Source organism: Bombus huntii, chromosome 4 (assembly GCF_024542735.1).
Source record: "Bombus huntii isolate Logan2020A chromosome 4, iyBomHunt1.1, whole genome shotgun sequence".
NCBI classification, from domain to species: domain Eukaryota; kingdom Metazoa; phylum Arthropoda; class Insecta; order Hymenoptera; family Apidae; genus Bombus; species Bombus huntii.
Window position 1 is genome coordinate 9021858 of NC_066241.1, and position 17182 is coordinate 9039039.

At 30.6% G+C, this 17182-nt stretch overlaps 5 protein-coding genes across 11 annotated transcripts; 3 read left to right on the forward strand and 2 right to left on the reverse strand.

Moving 5' to 3' along the window:
- The first annotated feature begins 96 nt into the window (after positions 1-96).
- Positions 97-3259, forward strand: LOC126864839 (uncharacterized). The gene is made up of 6 exons (XM_050616667.1): positions 97-1087; positions 1473-1649; positions 1814-2020; positions 2341-2646; positions 2740-2982; positions 3071-3259. Exons 2-6 carry the CDS (start codon positions 1635-1637, stop codon positions 3188-3190), a joined length of 891 nt encoding a protein of 296 aa, XP_050472624.1. The 5' UTR covers positions 97-1087; positions 1473-1634; the 3' UTR covers positions 3191-3259.
- LOC126864794 (nonsense-mediated mRNA decay factor SMG7-like) lies at positions 3221-8740 on the reverse strand. The gene is made up of 5 exons (XM_050616537.1): positions 8610-8740; positions 7917-7986; positions 7468-7806; positions 4462-7342; positions 3221-4356 (listed from the first exon to the last, which is right to left on the reverse strand). Exons 2-5 carry the CDS (start codon positions 7946-7948, stop codon positions 4138-4140), a joined length of 3471 nt encoding a protein of 1156 aa, XP_050472494.1. The 5' UTR covers positions 7949-7986; positions 8610-8740; the 3' UTR covers positions 3221-4137.
- On the forward strand, positions 8734-10354 carry LOC126864837 (iron-sulfur protein NUBPL). Of its 3 annotated transcripts, none has more exons than XM_050616663.1 (4): positions 8734-9028; positions 9247-9575; positions 9654-10027; positions 10093-10354. In XM_050616663.1, the coding sequence occupies exons 1-4, from the start codon at positions 8945-8947 to the stop codon at positions 10260-10262; spliced, it is 957 nt and encodes a 318-aa protein (XP_050472620.1). In that variant the 5' UTR covers positions 8734-8944; the 3' UTR covers positions 10263-10354. The 3 variants fall into 3 exon arrangements, with proteins under 3 accessions (XP_050472620.1, XP_050472622.1, XP_050472621.1); XM_050616665.1 differs by having other exon boundaries at positions 10128-10354; XM_050616664.1 differs by having other exon boundaries at positions 8734-8898.
- Positions 9618-16759, reverse strand: LOC126864802 (cyclic AMP-dependent transcription factor ATF-6 alpha). Of its 4 annotated transcripts, none has more exons than XR_007689346.1 (9): positions 16100-16759; positions 15643-15876; positions 15402-15559; positions 15108-15321; positions 14429-15012; positions 14198-14349; positions 13470-14068; positions 12871-13378; positions 9618-9787 (listed from the first exon to the last, which is right to left on the reverse strand). XR_007689346.1 is itself a non-coding variant. In XM_050616571.1 (9 exons), the coding sequence occupies exons 1-9, from the start codon at positions 16179-16181 to the stop codon at positions 12960-12962; spliced, it is 2331 nt and encodes a 776-aa protein (XP_050472528.1). In that variant the 5' UTR covers positions 16182-16759; the 3' UTR covers positions 12099-12959. The 4 variants fall into 4 exon arrangements, 3 of the variants coding, with proteins under 3 accessions (XP_050472528.1, XP_050472527.1, XP_050472525.1); XM_050616571.1 differs by lacking the exon at positions 9618-9787 and having other exon boundaries at positions 12099-13057; positions 13169-13378; XM_050616570.1 differs by lacking the exon at positions 9618-9787 and having other exon boundaries at positions 12099-13378; positions 15643-15852.
- LOC126864861 (sulfiredoxin-1) lies at positions 10420-11527 on the forward strand. Of its 2 annotated transcripts, XM_050616717.1 has the most exons (4): positions 10420-10488; positions 10610-10689; positions 10790-10996; positions 11114-11527. In XM_050616717.1, the coding sequence occupies exons 2-4, from the start codon at positions 10635-10637 to the stop codon at positions 11260-11262; spliced, it is 411 nt and encodes a 136-aa protein (XP_050472674.1). In that variant the 5' UTR covers positions 10420-10488; positions 10610-10634; the 3' UTR covers positions 11263-11527. The 2 variants fall into 2 exon arrangements, with proteins under 2 accessions (XP_050472674.1, XP_050472675.1); XM_050616718.1 differs by lacking the exon at positions 10610-10689 and having other exon boundaries at positions 10444-10488.
- Positions 16760-17182: the final 423 nt, after the last annotated feature.

Here is a 17182-nt window from a genome sequence, read left to right on the forward strand (position 1 = left end):
GTTCTAGCCTAAATTTTAAGCTTATTTATATATGTCGTATATTCCTTGATGACTTCATCAAGGATTTCGCAAGAGAATGTAATCTTATTTTAATATATTATTATTTTATTATTATTTATTATTATTTAATATATTTATTACATATTGACCGCATTAAATGAACAATATGATTGTCAAGTGCGCTTTACTGAGGCATGACTTTCTAAATATACTTTAAATAATTTACGCCCAATAAGATTGCTTAAGATTTCAATAATGAAAGGACGTAACAATAAAAAAGATACCTTTAACAAAAAATTTGACTAGATTCAAAAATCCACTAACAATCCACTAACTACTGATTTTCACATTTTGCTAAATCAGGAATTGTAACGAAGGAGCAGAGAGAATTCTCGGAATCACTTTGGCTTCAATACCAACCAAATATAGAGACAATTATCAAACCTATTTAACTCAACTCTTACTTATTTCGATAAAAACTCTGACCCTTATCCCGCGCATTCAGGAGTTTAATACTTTGGTATTTTAAAGCATTTGTCTCTTTCCATGAACTTCCGAGTGTAAATTGAGACGTCTCATATCATCTAAGGAACGACTAGAATTAGATACAAATTTTTGTTTTGAAACATTTGCATTCGTTACATTAAATGCTAATAGTGAGGAATTTAGTCAGTACCTGATTTTTCTCAAACTTTAATATGTTAAAAAGGGCTATTTAAGTGAGCAAAGTATGATAAAAAAAAGTATCGCAAACAAATATAAATATTTTTAATTTCACTTTAGAATTAAACTTAAATCTAATCTCGATCTTACAAAATACTCAGAAAATTTCATCATTTTTGTTTTGCGATTCGCTTACTACATCGAAACCAGTAAAGTTGTCGATGAAAGGCGTCCTCTCCCATATCGATTATATTGAGATATATCATAAAGTTCAACACTTTAAATAATTTTTATCTATACATATAATCGGCGCTCGACCTTAGTTTCCGAGTTCTACGCAAAAATATCCCGCTGCTCGACCCTAGCTTTCAAGCTGGATTGAAATGAAAATGAGGAAATTTTCTAGAGTTTCTCTTAGATTGAGGTTAGGTTTAAGTATAGTTTTAAAATAAAATTAAAAATACTTATTATTGTTTACGGCACTTTTTTGTTACATTTTGCTTATTTAAATAGCACTTCTTAACATATTAAAGTTTAAAAAAAAGGATACTGATAAGAAGAAATTTCTTTTCTGGTAGTACTTTAATTTAACGCATCGGCTGTTATGGTAATCAGCAATGATGAATAGAATTATCACTAAAGAATTTGGATTAAGTGATCTTAAATAAAATTTGTTATTTCGACTTTCGATTTTATATTTCATAAGAAAATTTAACTTAAAATTGCTTTGAACATACAAGATTATCGTAATATTTTATAGCTGATATAACTCTAGTACTTTAGCGACATAAAGTTTAACACGGTGGTAGGTTTCTTGGGAATACCGGAATATTCACAAAACAACCGCAAGGTATATAAAGAATTGAATCACGAAAACGACTGCTAAGTTTGTGCTAAGTTTGCTGCTAAGTTTGCTGCTAAGTTAAATATTAAATATTTTGTTAGTTTGAAGTTACTTTTAATTTAATATAATGGATAAAAATAAGGTATATTCTTTTACATCAATATATAAAGATTTACTTGAAATATAAAATATTGAAATGTTTTTTTCTCTTTATGTAATCTGATTATGATTTTATTTAAAGTTATTAAATATCATATATATTACTGATTACTGTTATAACTGTTATGGATTATGATACGTCTATAGGACTGGAATAAGATATTGTATGAAATACTTCAATGTTCTATATGTTTGGAAATACCCAAGGGAAAGATTTTACAGTGTACGAATGGACATCACATCTGTCACTTCTGCTTTAAGAAAGTGCCAAAGTGTCCAATATGCAATGAAGATCTTATTACAACCAGAAACTTAGTCGCGGAACAACTAATTGATAATCTTGAGCACATAAAGGTCTAATGATCTAAATACTTTTTTTTGTACGAAAATTAATGAAAATGTATGCATATCTAAATATGCAAATATCTGTAGAGCTTAACACAATGTGTTTTTTCTATAATGAAAATAAATATTATCTTTCATTAACAGGAATCTTGTTACAAGACATTATTATTAACTTATGCAATATCTTTTATTTATACATACAGACATACTTATCATTTTCTGCATTAAAATGTCATTGTTAAGCTAATAGATAAAGTTATTTTTCAAAAATCGTAGGAATAAATAAACTCTTGAAGATTATTCTCAACTATGTTATGCATGTTTAATAGGAATCAGTAGAAAATCAATTAAAACAGGTGGAAAAGAAATGTTTACAACGCATTGTTGACTATGAAAAGAAGATGTTTCAGAAAGAATTTGAAAGTATTTCTACACAAACAGATGCAGTAATTAAATTTAATACACAAACAAATGGAAAAACACATCACAATTGTAGACAAAACAATAAAAGCAAATATACAATACATGCCACTGCTTCATCATATCCTTGCTGTATAAGGTCATGCAGGCATAAATTACCTTGTGCAGTACTTATAAAACATTTAAGAAAATGTCATGAAAATATATTTTATGAGGTATTAAAATCACTATATATCTTTTTTATTATTATTGTTATTCTTTTTAAATATTATTGCACTTTTATTTAGATGTAAAATGCTTGGTTTTAGGTTTATCAAGATAATAAAAGATTTTCAAAGTCATATATAATAGAGATAGATACATTGCCAAAAGAGCATAATTTTGCTTTTAATATAAGTAATATGGCGTTGTTCTTTTTTAAAATAACGATTTATAATGATGAGGAACTACAAGCAAATATACAGCTTGTGGATGACCATGTCTCACCAGAACAGTTTCAATGTGAGCTCATGCTTAAAAATCAAAATTTACACTTGCAGCGTTTTATGACGGTAACATCTTTAAATTGTTAAACCTGCTATAAATGTTAAGTTAGAATAAATTTGCTAATATTTATTAATTATTTTGTACTCGAAACAGGTAGTATTATGCCACTATGAAAAACCATATCCTCTTTGCCTGACGAGAAGTGAGGTGTCTTGTCTGATGAAGTGCAAATCATTTGAATGTACATTAATAATAGAACGAAGGAATTTGTAAAAATGGTAGTAAATTATAACTGCCACCAAATCATTTTCATTAAAGTTTAATATATGTATTTGAAAATAATCGAAAGTAACTTTTCTCTTTTAGTCATTTCAACAAAATTACTTTTTATATTCGTTACATTCAATTTCTTTCTCATTTTTACAATGTTATACACGCTATTTTATACTACTCGTTCTATTTAATTTCAACCTAAAAATTTACCAATATATTGTTTCCCTTGCTGATAAAAAGACAAATATATTACACGTTCTTCATACATTGTGTATGCGTGTCTCCTTTTCCCCATTTCTTTTCCTCCATTTTGTGAAGTCGGTACTTTTAAAGATAAATTGTACATAATTTTGAGTTACAAAATAAATTGAAAGATTTAATCATTTTCGTAAAATGCGCATCTTTAAACTTATACAGATTATACGCTGTTAGCGTTAAATAATGCGGTTTATGTATGGAACTCTTATTACTAATTATTTATTGATGACGAGTCGTTTTGTCATTGAGTATCATTCTTTTAAAGCGACATAAATAGAACGTACGTCTGAATACATTGAAAAAAAAACCGCTTTTTTCTTTTTTCCTCTTTTTTCTTTGTTTCCCCATTTTTTGTTTTTTAAACTCCATCGCGCAATATCCACTACCAGAATAACTTCGTTTACTATTATGCGCGCAACAATTAATGTAAGTAATTAACATCTATGCATTTTTATATAGCGTGTTTCATAACGCCTTGGACGTATGTGTTGTTCGCTTTACACAACGAACACCTAAACGCCTACGAAACTTTTCACTAGCTGTTGCTTTGTAACAAATTTAACAGTTCCGTCAAACGATCGATGGAATTTATTATGATACGTTTTGCTAAATCCCCTTGGTTAATTGAATCCAAAATTTGGATATATCTTTTTTCAATATACTTCGACATTATCTTATATTGCTTTCCTTCAGGTACCTCCTTCACGTAATGATTTTTGCTGTTCCAAAAGCCGTTCCAAGGGAGATGGTCCAGGTCCAAACCATAAAGATTGTTGATTAAGCCGAGTTTTTGTTTGATCTTGATTTGACACATTACAACTTTGTACATTAGACCCCCATGCATTGTTACTGCTAAATAGAGAATACGTGTTTCCTGTGCTGATTGATTGATTTGATTTGCTGTCTACCTGTAAGCAAGAATATGTAATGTAACAATTTAAACAATTGTTGTAAACAATTTCCATAATTTTGCGTGTGTGTGTAATTTTTTAAAAAATATAATATATATGTACCTCTAAAGATCTAGAACTTTCGAAATTACTTCCAGTACCAAAATGCTTGGTTTGTTGAGAATCTGATGGATAACTATTTGAAGTTCTCAATGGAATTTGTGACATTATGTTTCCAGGATTAGAGGAGTCTTCCCAATTATGATAGTTTTCAATGACAGACGTATCTTCACTATGTAATTGCATGCTTCTGCTAGTTGAACCCCAGCAAGGTATAGAATGTTGTGACTGTTGAGTGTCTTTCCACAGATTGAAATTTGTGGTTTCATAGTTTTGGAAAAGCGGATAATTAGTTGTGGACTGAGACTGATTTTTTGACATACCTAAATGATTTGGTAACGAAAATTCCAAAACATCCGAATTCTTATTGTACACGGACGACAATTGCTTTTGTGGTACTTGACCAAAGGTATTCTGATTAAAATCATTCTGATTAAAATTATATTGAAAATTGGGCGTAGTTGTCGGATTTAGCGAATTGCTTGGTACATTTGATGCATTTGGTATAACAGGAGCAGCGTGATGAAGTTTCTTTTGATATGTATTTAATGTTGACAAAGTAGAAACATTTGCAATAGTTGAATTAGGTAATGAACCTTGATTATGTAAAGATATTGTGCTTGGTCTAAGACTAGTTTTCATAACATTCTGTTGTTGCACATTCAAGTTGTGGTTCTGTTGAGTATTCAAACTACGATTTTGCTGCACGCCAATATTTCTACTTTGTTGGGAATTAATATTTTGTGAAGCATTTGGTATAACATTACTCGGCTGAGCTGAAGACAGTACTCCAAGATTTTGATGCAACAATGTATTCTGAGGTATGTTATGAGTCTGTGCTCTCTGATGCATAGACCTATTTTGACTGGATGTATATTGTAAACCTATACTCTGTGATTGCATCGATTGTTGTACTGAACTAGTAAAATGTCCTTGAATCGGATAACTCGATAGATTTCCAACATGATTCGTGACATAATTTTTCGTAAATTGTGGATTCTGAACATTAAATGTTGGATTTTGATAACAAATAGTCCCTACACATTGAGATATTCCAGATATTGGAGTCGAAATCCCGGACGCTTGTTGTTCTTTTACAGAAAGATGGTTAATTTGAGAAGATTGTGGTGCTGAAACAGCGTGCTGTAATTTTGTGGTTTTTACTTGATTTTGAGTGGTAATGATTGGGCTTTGCACAGTAGATGTAGCAGAAGGCATCAACGGTAATCGACTTTGAACGGTGATTGGTGTATTCGCAATCGCGTTTGAAACATTGTTCGCCTTTGATATTTCTCCAACAACCATATTTTTACTCCCACCTGGAGGGACACCTTTTACTGGACTCACTGATGCTCCACTCAATTTAAATTTTTTTTCACTCTCCTCTTCTACGTTTAATGGAGACAAATTTTTAAACGTAACCTGTTTTTGTTCAGTTTCAGCACGTCGCATTATCGTTTGCATCGCTATGTTTTGCCTTGGTTTCCTTGTAGTAGGTTGGACATTGGTTTCAAAAGTACTGGATTCCGTAGAGGTGATCAAAACCGTGTCTTTACTTCGCTCTAACGAACCTTGAGGCTTCAAGATACCTATCCTCTTATCTAAGGCATGTTCCAACATATCAACGTCGGTAGAACCTTTACTGCTGGCAGACTCTGAGAGAACTGGACTAGTTGATACAGCAGACTGTCTTCCTCTATTTAAACTGAGTTCTTCTAATTCTTTCATCAATTCATTACTCAAACCGTTTCCTTCACTCATAGAACTGAACCTGTTGTCACCCTTTTCTTCACCTAATGTAATAGCAATTAACGCAGTACCATTGACCTTATATTGTGCTAAACAATGACCTAAACGAAGAATACGAACTGCACGCAGTTTATTGGAAGCCTCGACATTATCTTCTAAATCGGTACTCGTAAATTTTAAACATTCGAAACTTTTCTCCAACGGTAAGAATCCTTGTAGGTCACGATCCTCTGGCAGTGGTACCTTAATATATTGATCATATGCGAAATCGGCCACACAATTTTGCAAAGCGTTCAACAATACGCATAAGCTGGGCCAAATTTGAAGTCTCGATGTAAAAGCTAGTTCCTCCAAAACTGTGGGTTTTGTATGAATCCAATCAAGGCACAGTTTTATAGAAGGCAAAGCGAAATAGTCAATAATAGAATTTTTGATTGTATAAACAGGTAACAATAAAGCAGACAGGCTTCCAGCTATGAGATCCAAAATACAATCACGAGCAATCTTTTCGTCAGATGTTAATTGTTCGTGTCTTAACGGTTCATTATTACCCATGACAACACTCGTTGTATGTTCCAAGGCATACAAGTTAATCACAAACATTTGAACAAGCATCCAAGAGCTAAAACTTTCTGTAGCAACTAAGGCTGTCAATGTCTCAGTTAATAATTTTGCATATGTTGAAGCAACTTTTAAGTCGCCAAGATTGTGGATAACGCCATGAAGTTTCAAAAAAACTGCTACATATTCTTGAGAAGATAATTTTGTTTTTCCATCTATATTCAGCGACGTATCGTTCAAAGCGGACGATAATGTTTTTGCCAAGTTCGTTGTGGCAACGGGGAAAGGATGTTTTACAGCTACAGACCGTGTGTAATGAAAAACAGTTGCCAATTTGTTACCGCGCGATGCCTCAAGAAGGGCTAATTGATTGTATGGTTGTCCACTGGATGGTGACAATGATACAGCATGCCTGTAGAATAACTCCGCTTGTTTACTTTCATTTCTATAACGAGCAATATCCCCTAAATGCACAAGGCAATATTGGCACGCATAAAAACATGAAGATTTATGAGGCACTGATAACTTTTCAATAGCTTTCCATGGTGATGTACATCCATAAATGTAACCCTTCCTAAAAAATATCACACCTATAAACTTTGTTCTACAAAATACTTTGCACAAATCGTGTATGATATAAACTGAATTTATAACAAAATAAAAAATATAAGCATCCTATAATTGATTCTATCTAATTACCTTCTAAATGGTAAATCTAAATCAAATGCAGTACAAATTTCTTGTAATAATGTCAAATAAAAACCACTAGCAGCTTCCAAGCACCAGCTAAGTAAAGCTTGAGATTCTCCACGTTTAGGATTTTTCCTATCCTTTGCCTGGGATTGTAAAGTTGCTATATAATTTTTAAATCCTAGATTCCAAAGTTCCTGCTCAACTTTCCGGTCCAAAGCATATTCCAAATCCAATATCAAAACTTGTTGATATATCTTCTGTAGCTGTTGCTGGCATACCCACGCATCACTATCATTTAGAAGATCTCTGCACCGTTGTACTTTGTCCTTTAAAGGCTCTGCTTTCCTAATAAAAATAGTAATCAAATGGATTTTCAACAAATATTATATAGGTATTTGTATTATAATATTAATAGTTACAGGTACTTGATTATAATTTCTTTATCTTCAACTTACTTTAAAGCTTGTACAGCTGCGTTTAGGCCCATATTCTGTGTACCTTGAATTTCTATATAAAATGTTTTATCTATGGAAACAAAGTAGATATGTAATTATACTTTACTTCACATATACGAAGTACTGAACTTTGTAATATGTGAAGAACAAACATATAAAGAAGTTTTCTATCCACATGAAGTATACATATATATATGCATACACATTTATTTATTATAGTTATTTTCAAAGATATATTATACATCAATATATAATTTATTAAATATTATTATGGAAGATGGTGAACAAAGAGATGTTGAGCAACAATTCATATATCAGTTGTATTTATAATAGTGTCAATGCATACAAACGATTGTAATTTTGTAAAATTGTAAAAACGATGTCGTAATTTTTGTTTCGAATTATGTAGATGAAATCAACAAATAGATACACATAGTTGCATCATAACATCTGGAGCCTTGAGGCTGCGATAAAATAAAATATTGACGAACGTTGCACATAATACAATTTAATTAATATACGAAAGTCAATATATCCATGTTACGACTGACGAGTTAGGTTAACTGCAGGCCAACGATAATACGAATAGCAAAAATATTATAAATAATAATATTAACTTTCAATCTTAGAATTAAAAGTTGTAGAGGCAAGAGATCAATTAAAAAAGCATTGAAAAATACAAAAAAATCTTACTTTCACATATTTATGTCAAAGTTAAATTGCACCGGATTGCTGATATGTAGTTCGCTTTAATGAAAAACTGCACCGCCCTCGCGTTAAACATTTATGTTACTTATAGGCAGAAACAGTAAAATTTTCCATCGCTGTAAATAAAAGTTATAAAAATGTACTATCAGACTGTATATCAGCGAATTGTTAATATAAAACTCATATACAGGAAAAAATCTCTTAATATTCGTATGCCATATTCTCTTGATCTATGAAATAAAAGATTCCGCGATCACGCGATTCGAAATGTCAGGTTAGAAGAAACGTACTACTAGTTCCATCAAGTAAATCTATTGAAAATGTTAGCATTCACCTCTATGAAAATTTTCATACGTCTTCAGCGAAATTATAATGGTGCAAATAAGTACCGATCGATTTCATTAGTATGTACATTTCTTACATTATTTACAATATTTTTTACGCCTTTTAATAACTCGCTACTATTCAATTGTGTGTGATACGTGTAAAAATTACTAATATTTTATGTTAAGGACGATATAGCTTTGTATACGTATCAGTGTATATAGTAAAACATTTAGCTAAATATTTTTCTCTTGCATTTTATTAAAAATTTTTATAATTAATAATTGTTTTGCTTTAGAGTCATTTCGTCTTTCTCGACGAACCAAGAAAAACAGAAATAGAAACAAGACAAAAAGAGCTAATGGCACGTGGTCTTCCAAAATCAAAACCGTTGAAAGGTGTCAAGCAAATTATTGTCGTAGCATCTGGAAAAGGTGGAGTTGGTAAATCTACCACCGCGGTAAATTTATGTATCGCTTTAAAAACTATCAAACCACAAAAGTCTGTCGGTTTACTCGATGCCGATGTATTTGGCCCATCTATTCCGTTGATGATGAATATACAACAATCTCCTACAGTTAATAATACAAATCTTATAGAACCCCTTATAAATTATGGTATCAAATGGTGAGGGAACAATGTTGCACATTTTACTTGTATTTCTGTCAGTATTCTTTAAACTGTAAAACTTTCCTTTATACATAGCATGTCTATGGGCTTTTTAATTGATGATAAGTCTCCTGTAATTTGGAGAGGATTAATGGTAATGAGTGCCATTGATAAATTGTTACGTCAAGTGGCATGGAATCCACTGGATTATCTTGTCATAGATACTCCACCTGGAACAGGGGACACACATCTTTCAATCATACAAAATCTTCCAGTTGCTGGTGCATTATTAGTAACTACACCTCAAAAAGCAGCCTTAGAAGTAACGAGAAGAGGAGCTAATATGTTTAAGCGTCTAAATATTCCAATTATTGGAATTGTAGAAAACATGAGCAATATTATATGTCCAGAGTGCAAAAATGAAATAATTCTTTATAATGGTGAAACCCAAACAGTTGCTAAGGAACTTGGTATTACATTTATGGACATATATATATTAGTTTTATTTAACCTTTTAGCTTTTCTTCTCTTCTAGGTGTACAAATTTTACAATCTATTCCCTTGTCAAAGGATATTGCAAATAGCTGTGATAGTGGTAAACCAATTGTGTTATCTGCACCGGAAAGTATTCAAGCTGATGCATACAAACACTTAGCAGAACATATAATTTTGTTTTTAGCTAAGCAACCACTAAATTTGGAATAATATTTTAAATATTTCCTTTCAATTATAATTCTCTATATAAACATAACAAAGATATATAATCATACAGACAAAGAGAAATTTTTGAATTAGGACACTCTGATTCTTTTATTGTCATTAATACATATCATCATCATCATCATCCCCACTCTTATCTTATCCCCTCTCTAAACACTTCACATTCAGAGTCGTCTTATACGTAACTTATCACGGACATCACACATCGTTCGTAAGTATATGTAGTTTTAATATATTATTTTAAACATAGTTTGGCTTTTAAAAATAAAAACGCATATTTAAATAATGTCCAGTAAACAATATGTTAAACTAATCATATACATATGTTACAGATTTTTATAATCACATATTATATTAATGCCACTTAGAACGAAACAATTTGTAACATTTATCACATTTCGAAAGTACTTGCGTAAGAAAATATTAATCATACAATCAGTACTTTTTACTTCAATTTGACTATATTATTTGTAATTGAATATTTAGCTTCTTATTTTATCTTATAAATTTAGAATCAAAAATGAACAATGAAAGATGTATTAGCATTCATTCTGATACACACACAGAGGTTTATGATATTCCAATGAACGTACTTATCCGACCAATTCCTCCAATTGTCGATGAAGAAAAGGTACAAAGCTTAATGAATACATTGAACGACCCTGAAACAGTATCATTGGTACCGCCAATCGATGTTTTATGGATTAAAGGAAGCGAAGGTAATAACAGTAATTTTATCTCTTTTTTTTTCTCTTTTATTCACGACATATGTGATAACAGAAACAACTTTTGTTAATTCTGTGCAATAACTGTATTTTTTTTTTTATTTATTTTAGGCGGCGATTATTATTACTCTTTTGGCGGATGTCATCGATATACAGCCCATCAAAGACTTGGAAGACCATTCATAAGAGCGAAACTAATACAATCTACAATAACGGACTTAAAATCTTATTTAGGCGGATCTACCCCCAATTTAAAATAGCCGTATTTGTATGTGTTATCTATAAATTCTATACTGGTATGTCTATGGAAAATGAATTGATTTATTTATTAATGCGCTGTACTTTATTAACTATTTTGTTAATGTAATTTTAATGTTAACATTTATTTCAAATCTTTATACTTTGTTCAGATTATAAGTACACTGTATGTAAAATTTTCGTATTTTGTACTACATTTGTGTAAAATGAATCAAACTTTGATATGATAAAATAGTAGATAAAATAAACTATATATGATAAAAAGTTGCTCAATGTCTATAAAATTTGGGAACCAAAAATATATACACAATCATCTTGTATAAAAGTATGGTCATGCTTAATATGTCATAATATATTAACACGTTGACCGCCACGACATTCGTATTCGGGTGTCAGCAAAGTTTCTGGTCAGGTCACGTAACCCGTATTCGGGTGTCGCTTATTTGACTACTTGCGAAGGATTGTCGTAGGTATTTGAAAAGATATTCCATAATAATAAATTGTTAATTAATAATTAATTGTAATAATAGTTGAATTGTTATAAAATAAAAATACGAAAATGGTTTATTAAAAAAATTATTTAGAATGTAAAACTTTAAAGCATTCTATACATAGCTGAGGTTGGTCGGGACAATTTGGACAATAAGTTGTTGTTTTCTTCAAATTCTTTTGTGCCTTTGTTCGGTCTATTCGACGTCTTTTATTTGCATAACATAGTTTGCATGCGCGTCTAATGCTTCTTCCGGAATCATTTTTCCGAACGGCGATATTATGCTGACTCCGTCGAAGACAAGGATTTTTTGTATTTTCAGGCAACCCTAATAATTTTGCAACTAATAATTGTCTAAATATTCTAATATTTATATTTTTTCTTGTTGCAATTTTGTAATCCTTCAAAGCGTTTACAATAGAAATTCCCAGAAAGAATTGAATGCCAAGTTTTCTGTACCATTTAATTCCTTTTCTAATTGTGGTGGCATAAGAAACCATTTGGTCGGAATAATCTATACCACATTTTCTTTCATTATATTCAACAACAGCTAGTGGTTTTAATGTTGCGAACAAATGAAACGAAAGATCATTCTTGAGACCACCACTTGAGCGATTTGCATTACTAAAATATCGATGGAAGCACCTAGCAGAGAACGCTTGTTACTGCTGCACGCGTGGCCTGACAGAGATTTCTTTGAAAACACGCGTGGCAGTCAACGTTTAATCTGAATATTTATAGTCATAAATCTATAGTTTTTTGTGTATATATGTAATATTATATATATTTTTATATTATATTACAATATATTTAATATATAATATATATTACGTATTATATAATAATATATAATATTATAATATATTTAAATACACATTTTATATATAGCTTTTATTTATTTATTTATTCTTTTTTAAACACATATACAAAACTGCAATTTTAAATTCATATTCACAAATATCTCTCATAATCGAACTCTCAAAGTTTTCAACTTTATTTTCGACTTGTGCTTAATTATGTATTATATTCCTCTGGTGAAATATATAGTATATAATTTTTAAAATAAACATAAAAAATCTCTTCTCTTTTTAATTTTTAAGAATACAAGACATTTACTTACTTATTCATTTAATATGCATGTGGTACCTAGCATTATTTTTTAATATAGTGTCACAGAAACAAACTTCTTTTAAATATTATAACCACTTATCACGTTTGTTTCTTTTGCGATGTCGTAAACTTCGCAGAAGAATCAGTTTTTCTCAAATCTTTTAACAATTCAGTTTTCACCTCTTCTAAATCAAATTCTGAAATAAATTTCTGTTTTAATATATACGCGGTTGTCTTGTTATAATCTTTACTGTTTTTATCAACATATATGTCTTTAAAATCTTTCTTTTGGAACATTTTGTGATTACTTTTTTTGATAAAATATGGTTTGTAGTTCTTAGTTATATCTGCTGTTACTGCATCAGATACTCCATCTGACTGATGAGTATGACTTTCAGATCTGTTGGTAGTTTTCAAATTAGGTATAATTGATTGTTGTAAATGCAATAATTGGGTATTGGTAACTTCACAATCAATTTGCATCATAGTTATATGATTTGCTGGTGTTGAAAACGTTTCTAAAACAAATATTAGATCCATCTAATAAAATAATAGTTCTTCATTTTATGCTATATACACATATGTAGTTTAAATAGAAAACATTTATACCATTCATAGGAAGTGCAGGGAGAACTAACGACATCCTTGGTCTGCCTGTGCTATTTTTGCTTGAAGCTGGCAAAAGCAAATGTTCTCCACTAAACCAAACTACATAAAAGGTATCGTCTCTCCTTCCTAAAGCTTCGAACAAAGAAGCATGTTCTTTTATTATTGGAGAAAAAACTTCCACTGCGTTCGATATCGATGAGTCAGTTGTCTTTCGAAGTATCTCAGATTTACTTTTTTCTGCTAAGTTACGTTTACGTTTAGTTTTAGTTTGCATTGCATGCGGAGGCGAAGATAGAAACTCTCCTATAAGCTTCGCATCCAATTTTGCTTTTTTCAACGTAGTCCAATTATCTTGATCAGACTTTCCACCGATCCAGCGCCTCAATTCATAATCTAAACGGATTGATTCACTGTGATTAATATGCATTGGACACATAGGTTGTGGTATCGATATATTTTTACGAAACCCATCTTCATCTTCTTCTTGAGTTTGATCTCTAGATGTCCAGAGTAGCGTTCTTCCATGTCTTGCATATTGTGCGCTAATTGGAACGTCATTAGATAATATATCCAACTGATTATTTCGCGAAAATATATCCCTACAAGAAATTTTCACTTTAGAAGCCATTTTTTCTAATCTATGAATCTGAACTAATTACAGATGATCTGCGATACAGAACAAACAAATAGAGAAGAATAAACGAATAATAAATTTATTATAAGCTTACTTGAAACCATTAACGTTTAACGATACCATAACAACCATTCCTAAAAGAATAGCAACATTCCTTTTACTCGCATTTAGACTTATACTTTTAAATTTATTACTAGCACTTGCATGTTCCAAGGATGAAAGCTTCTGCTTTAAGTTTATATTTTCCTGATGTAAACATAATTTTAGTACAATCAGTAACTAACACATTACTCCAACATATATTTCTATTTCATGTAATTTTTACCATTTTTAATTGCTTATTTTCTTGCTGCAACTCATAAATCTGTTTTTCTAATGAAGATACATACTCCTTCTTCTTTTTCCGCGATAGACAAGCTGACTCTCTATTTTTTATCATCCTTTGCTGCCTTTTCAATGCTTTTATTTCACATTCTTGCCGCCCAGCAAAGTTAATATCTTGCATTTCATTCTTTATAACAATTGGAGTATAATTTGAATTCTCTGTTTTAATTACTATTGGCCTACATGTATCCAAATCATTTTTTACAATTATAGGAGTACATCCAGCTGTGTCATTCTTAAGAATCAAAGGTGTATCAATCATATTTATTGTTTGATCTTTTCCTGACGTATATATGCTAGGGATATTATTCATTACTTTCACATGATTATCTTGTGGTAGTTGAATTGAATTTGTTTCTGTTTTTATTTGCACCGATGGGAGCTGTACTGACGTTTGAGTTTTCTTTATTGCATTAGTTGATGTAAAATGAGTACTGAAAGGATATGATATATAATTTTGCTTAATTTGTTGACTAAGTGCAACAAAATTTTGCGTATTCAAAAATATAGCATTCTGAGGTTGGTCTGTAAAGTATTAAGTATATAAAAATATAAAATTCGTAATTCAAAAGTAGATATTATAAAAGTAAAATTTATCAAAGCACAGGTTATCACTTTACCATCAGTAACAAGTTGGATATTATCTTTTGGTTGAACTCGAACACGTTTAGTAGAATTTACTTTAGAAAGGGTAAATTTTGATTCTTTGGTATCTTGAAGTTTAAATGGCATAAATTTTACTTGTTTTGCAATAGCTGTGTTTGAAATCGGTTGTGGAGATATAGGTGGTGAAACATTTTGTGGAGGAGAGATGGGTGGTGTTTCCAGACTTGTCTATAACAAATCAACAGGTAAAATATATAAATATTGGGTCTAACATAATTAACTTTTGCAATAAAACATTGTAACTATACCTTAAAATCACAAATGGAAGAAATAGAATTTGTTTCAACTAGTGAATCTAGTCTATTAGACTCGCATTGGCTTGAAGCAGGAGACAAAGGCAATTGAATATAAGGACTTGCAGGTTCCAATTTAATTTCCATTTTCACATCATTATCTACATCTGTAACTGCAGTTGATATTTGTTAATTGTTGAATGTTGTTAATAAATAAATATTAGCTTATTAGAGAAGAAAAAGATATATGAGATACCTGAAGATTGTTGTTGAACATTTAAATCAGAATTTTTTAAATTAGTACATTGCTCCCCTATGTATATATCTTCTATAATCTGATTATCAATACCATCATCTTGGGTATTAATTGATGAATCATCAATACCACTATCTATCTTTAGAGGTATTTCAGTTTCAAAGAACAAAGGAATGCCTAATTCAGAACTTAAAGACTGAAATAAATCGTCTGAAAGAAGGGAACAATCAGAGTCTGTAAAAATATAATCTTTAATTATTAAATATATTTCATTTTCTATCAACAAGAGAAACAAATATAATATTCCTTGTTCATGAATTTTAATCAATAAACTCGTTATTTATTAAAAACTTTAATAAAAAAGATAAAATGTAATAACTATTTACTATACTATATACTATATATAACTGTAACAAAAAAAGTGAATGAAACATCATTTTTAAAAAATAACACGCACCCATGACTTCAAAATCCGGAAACGTTTGTTGAATCTCAGATTCTATACTATCATTCCACTGTAAATCTTTATTTATCAACATAGTTCATTAAATATCGAACTTTTTTTTGCTTGAATGATTATATTATTAACCTATAAAATCACTATTAATTAAACAGACATCAATGCACTTTAATATTAAATAATATGAAATTGTCTTATTTTGCCGGCATTGAACTACATAAACAACATGCACTAAATAGTTGTTAAGTATAATTTCAATTCATAACAACACATTTCAGTTTCAATTTAATTTTATTTTAATTATCATAGCCTTTAATGCTATGATAACAATAATGATGTACTCGATGTCAATATAGTGTAAACGTAATTATTCCAACGTATTTATATACGAACGATATCGCCATTGATATTGTCAACGTGTTTAACTTTCAATGCAAGATGGCACTAATATCGTTGAAATAACAGTTCTTTATGATTGCGATTGTTAGGTTAGATGCATAAATCTATTGCGTGTTTTGACTACGATCATGTCATAGTCTATAGACTTATACAGATTATTACTTATTAAGTTATTACAAATAGACTACGCGTTCCCGCCTTATAAGAGTCAATGAAGGGAACACAAGAGTAAAAGAGCAATATTTGGGATACCCTCTTCTCTCTCTAATGGGTGTTTTAGTAGAAGAAAAGGGGAAAAAGAGGGGAAAAGCTTGTTGCCGTGTATAATGTATAACAGATCGCCCCTCTATTCGTGTTCTTCCCACTTTTTGGACAACATGAGAGAGAACGCGATATCTCAAGTATAAATCTCTATCTTTTAATGTGATATTTACCTCGTCTAGAACGCGCAGTCTATTTGTATAAGTCTACAAATTATGAATCATAACAACGGATATTTCTTACAGCCTTGCATATGCACGTTGTGCACATGGCCTTTAAGCTCATCGGACTCTTGTTTATAAACAGAATTAAGTAGTTGGCGACCGGCAACCAATATTGACGCATGCATTACCATACAACTATAGGCGGAATTCAATGAGATAGTACCGACAGTTCTTCGCAAATATTTCGAAAACTGAG

Excerpts from the sequence above, each read along its gene's own strand:
- LOC126864839 (XM_050616667.1), top strand. Across the intron at positions 2,021-2,340 it reads ATAATCTTGAGCACATAAAG|GAATCAGTAGAAAATCAATT; the intron begins GTCTAATGATCT and ends CATGTTTAATAG. Across the intron at positions 2,983-3,070 it reads ACTTGCAGCGTTTTATGACG|GTAGTATTATGCCACTATGA; the intron begins GTAACATCTTTA and ends TACTCGAAACAG.
- LOC126864794 (XM_050616537.1), bottom strand. The coding sequence starts at position 7,948 with ATGGGCCTAAACGCAGCTGTACAAGCTTTAAA. Across the intron at positions 7,807-7,916 it reads GCAGCTGTACAAGCTTTAAA|GAAAGCAGAGCCTTTAAAGG; the intron begins GTAAGTTGAAGA and ends TATTTTTATTAG. Across the intron at positions 7,343-7,467 it reads TTAGATTTACCATTTAGAAG|GAAGGGTTACATTTATGGAT; the intron begins GTAATTAGATAG and ends GATATTTTTTAG.
- LOC126864837 (XM_050616663.1), top strand. The coding sequence starts at position 8,945 with ATGTTAGCATTCACCTCTATGAAAATTTTCATACGTCTTCAGCGAAAT. Across the intron at positions 9,029-9,246 it reads AGTACCGATCGATTTCATTA|AGTCATTTCGTCTTTCTCGA; the intron begins GTATGTACATTT and ends GTTTTGCTTTAG. Across the intron at positions 10,028-10,092 it reads AACAGTTGCTAAGGAACTTG|GTGTACAAATTTTACAATCT; the intron begins GTATTACATTTA and ends CTTCTCTTCTAG.
- LOC126864861 (XM_050616717.1), top strand. The coding sequence starts at position 10,635 with ATGCCACTTAGAACGAAACAATTTGTAACATTTATCACATTTCGAAAG. Across the intron at positions 10,690-10,789 it reads CACATTTCGAAAGTACTTGC|AATCAAAAATGAACAATGAA; the intron begins GTAAGAAAATAT and ends TTATAAATTTAG. Across the intron at positions 10,997-11,113 it reads ATGGATTAAAGGAAGCGAAG|GCGGCGATTATTATTACTCT; the intron begins GTAATAACAGTA and ends TATTTATTTTAG.
- LOC126864802 (XM_050616568.1), bottom strand. The coding sequence starts at position 16,181 with ATGTTGATAAATAAAGATTTACAGTGGAATGATAGTATAGAATCTGAG. Across the intron at positions 15,877-16,099 it reads TCCGGATTTTGAAGTCATGG|ACTCTGATTGTTCCCTTCTT; the intron begins GTGCGTGTTATT and ends ATATTTTTACAG. Across the intron at positions 14,350-14,428 it reads AAAATAAGCAATTAAAAATG|GAAAATATAAACTTAAAGCA; the intron begins GTAAAAATTACA and ends TGTTTACATCAG.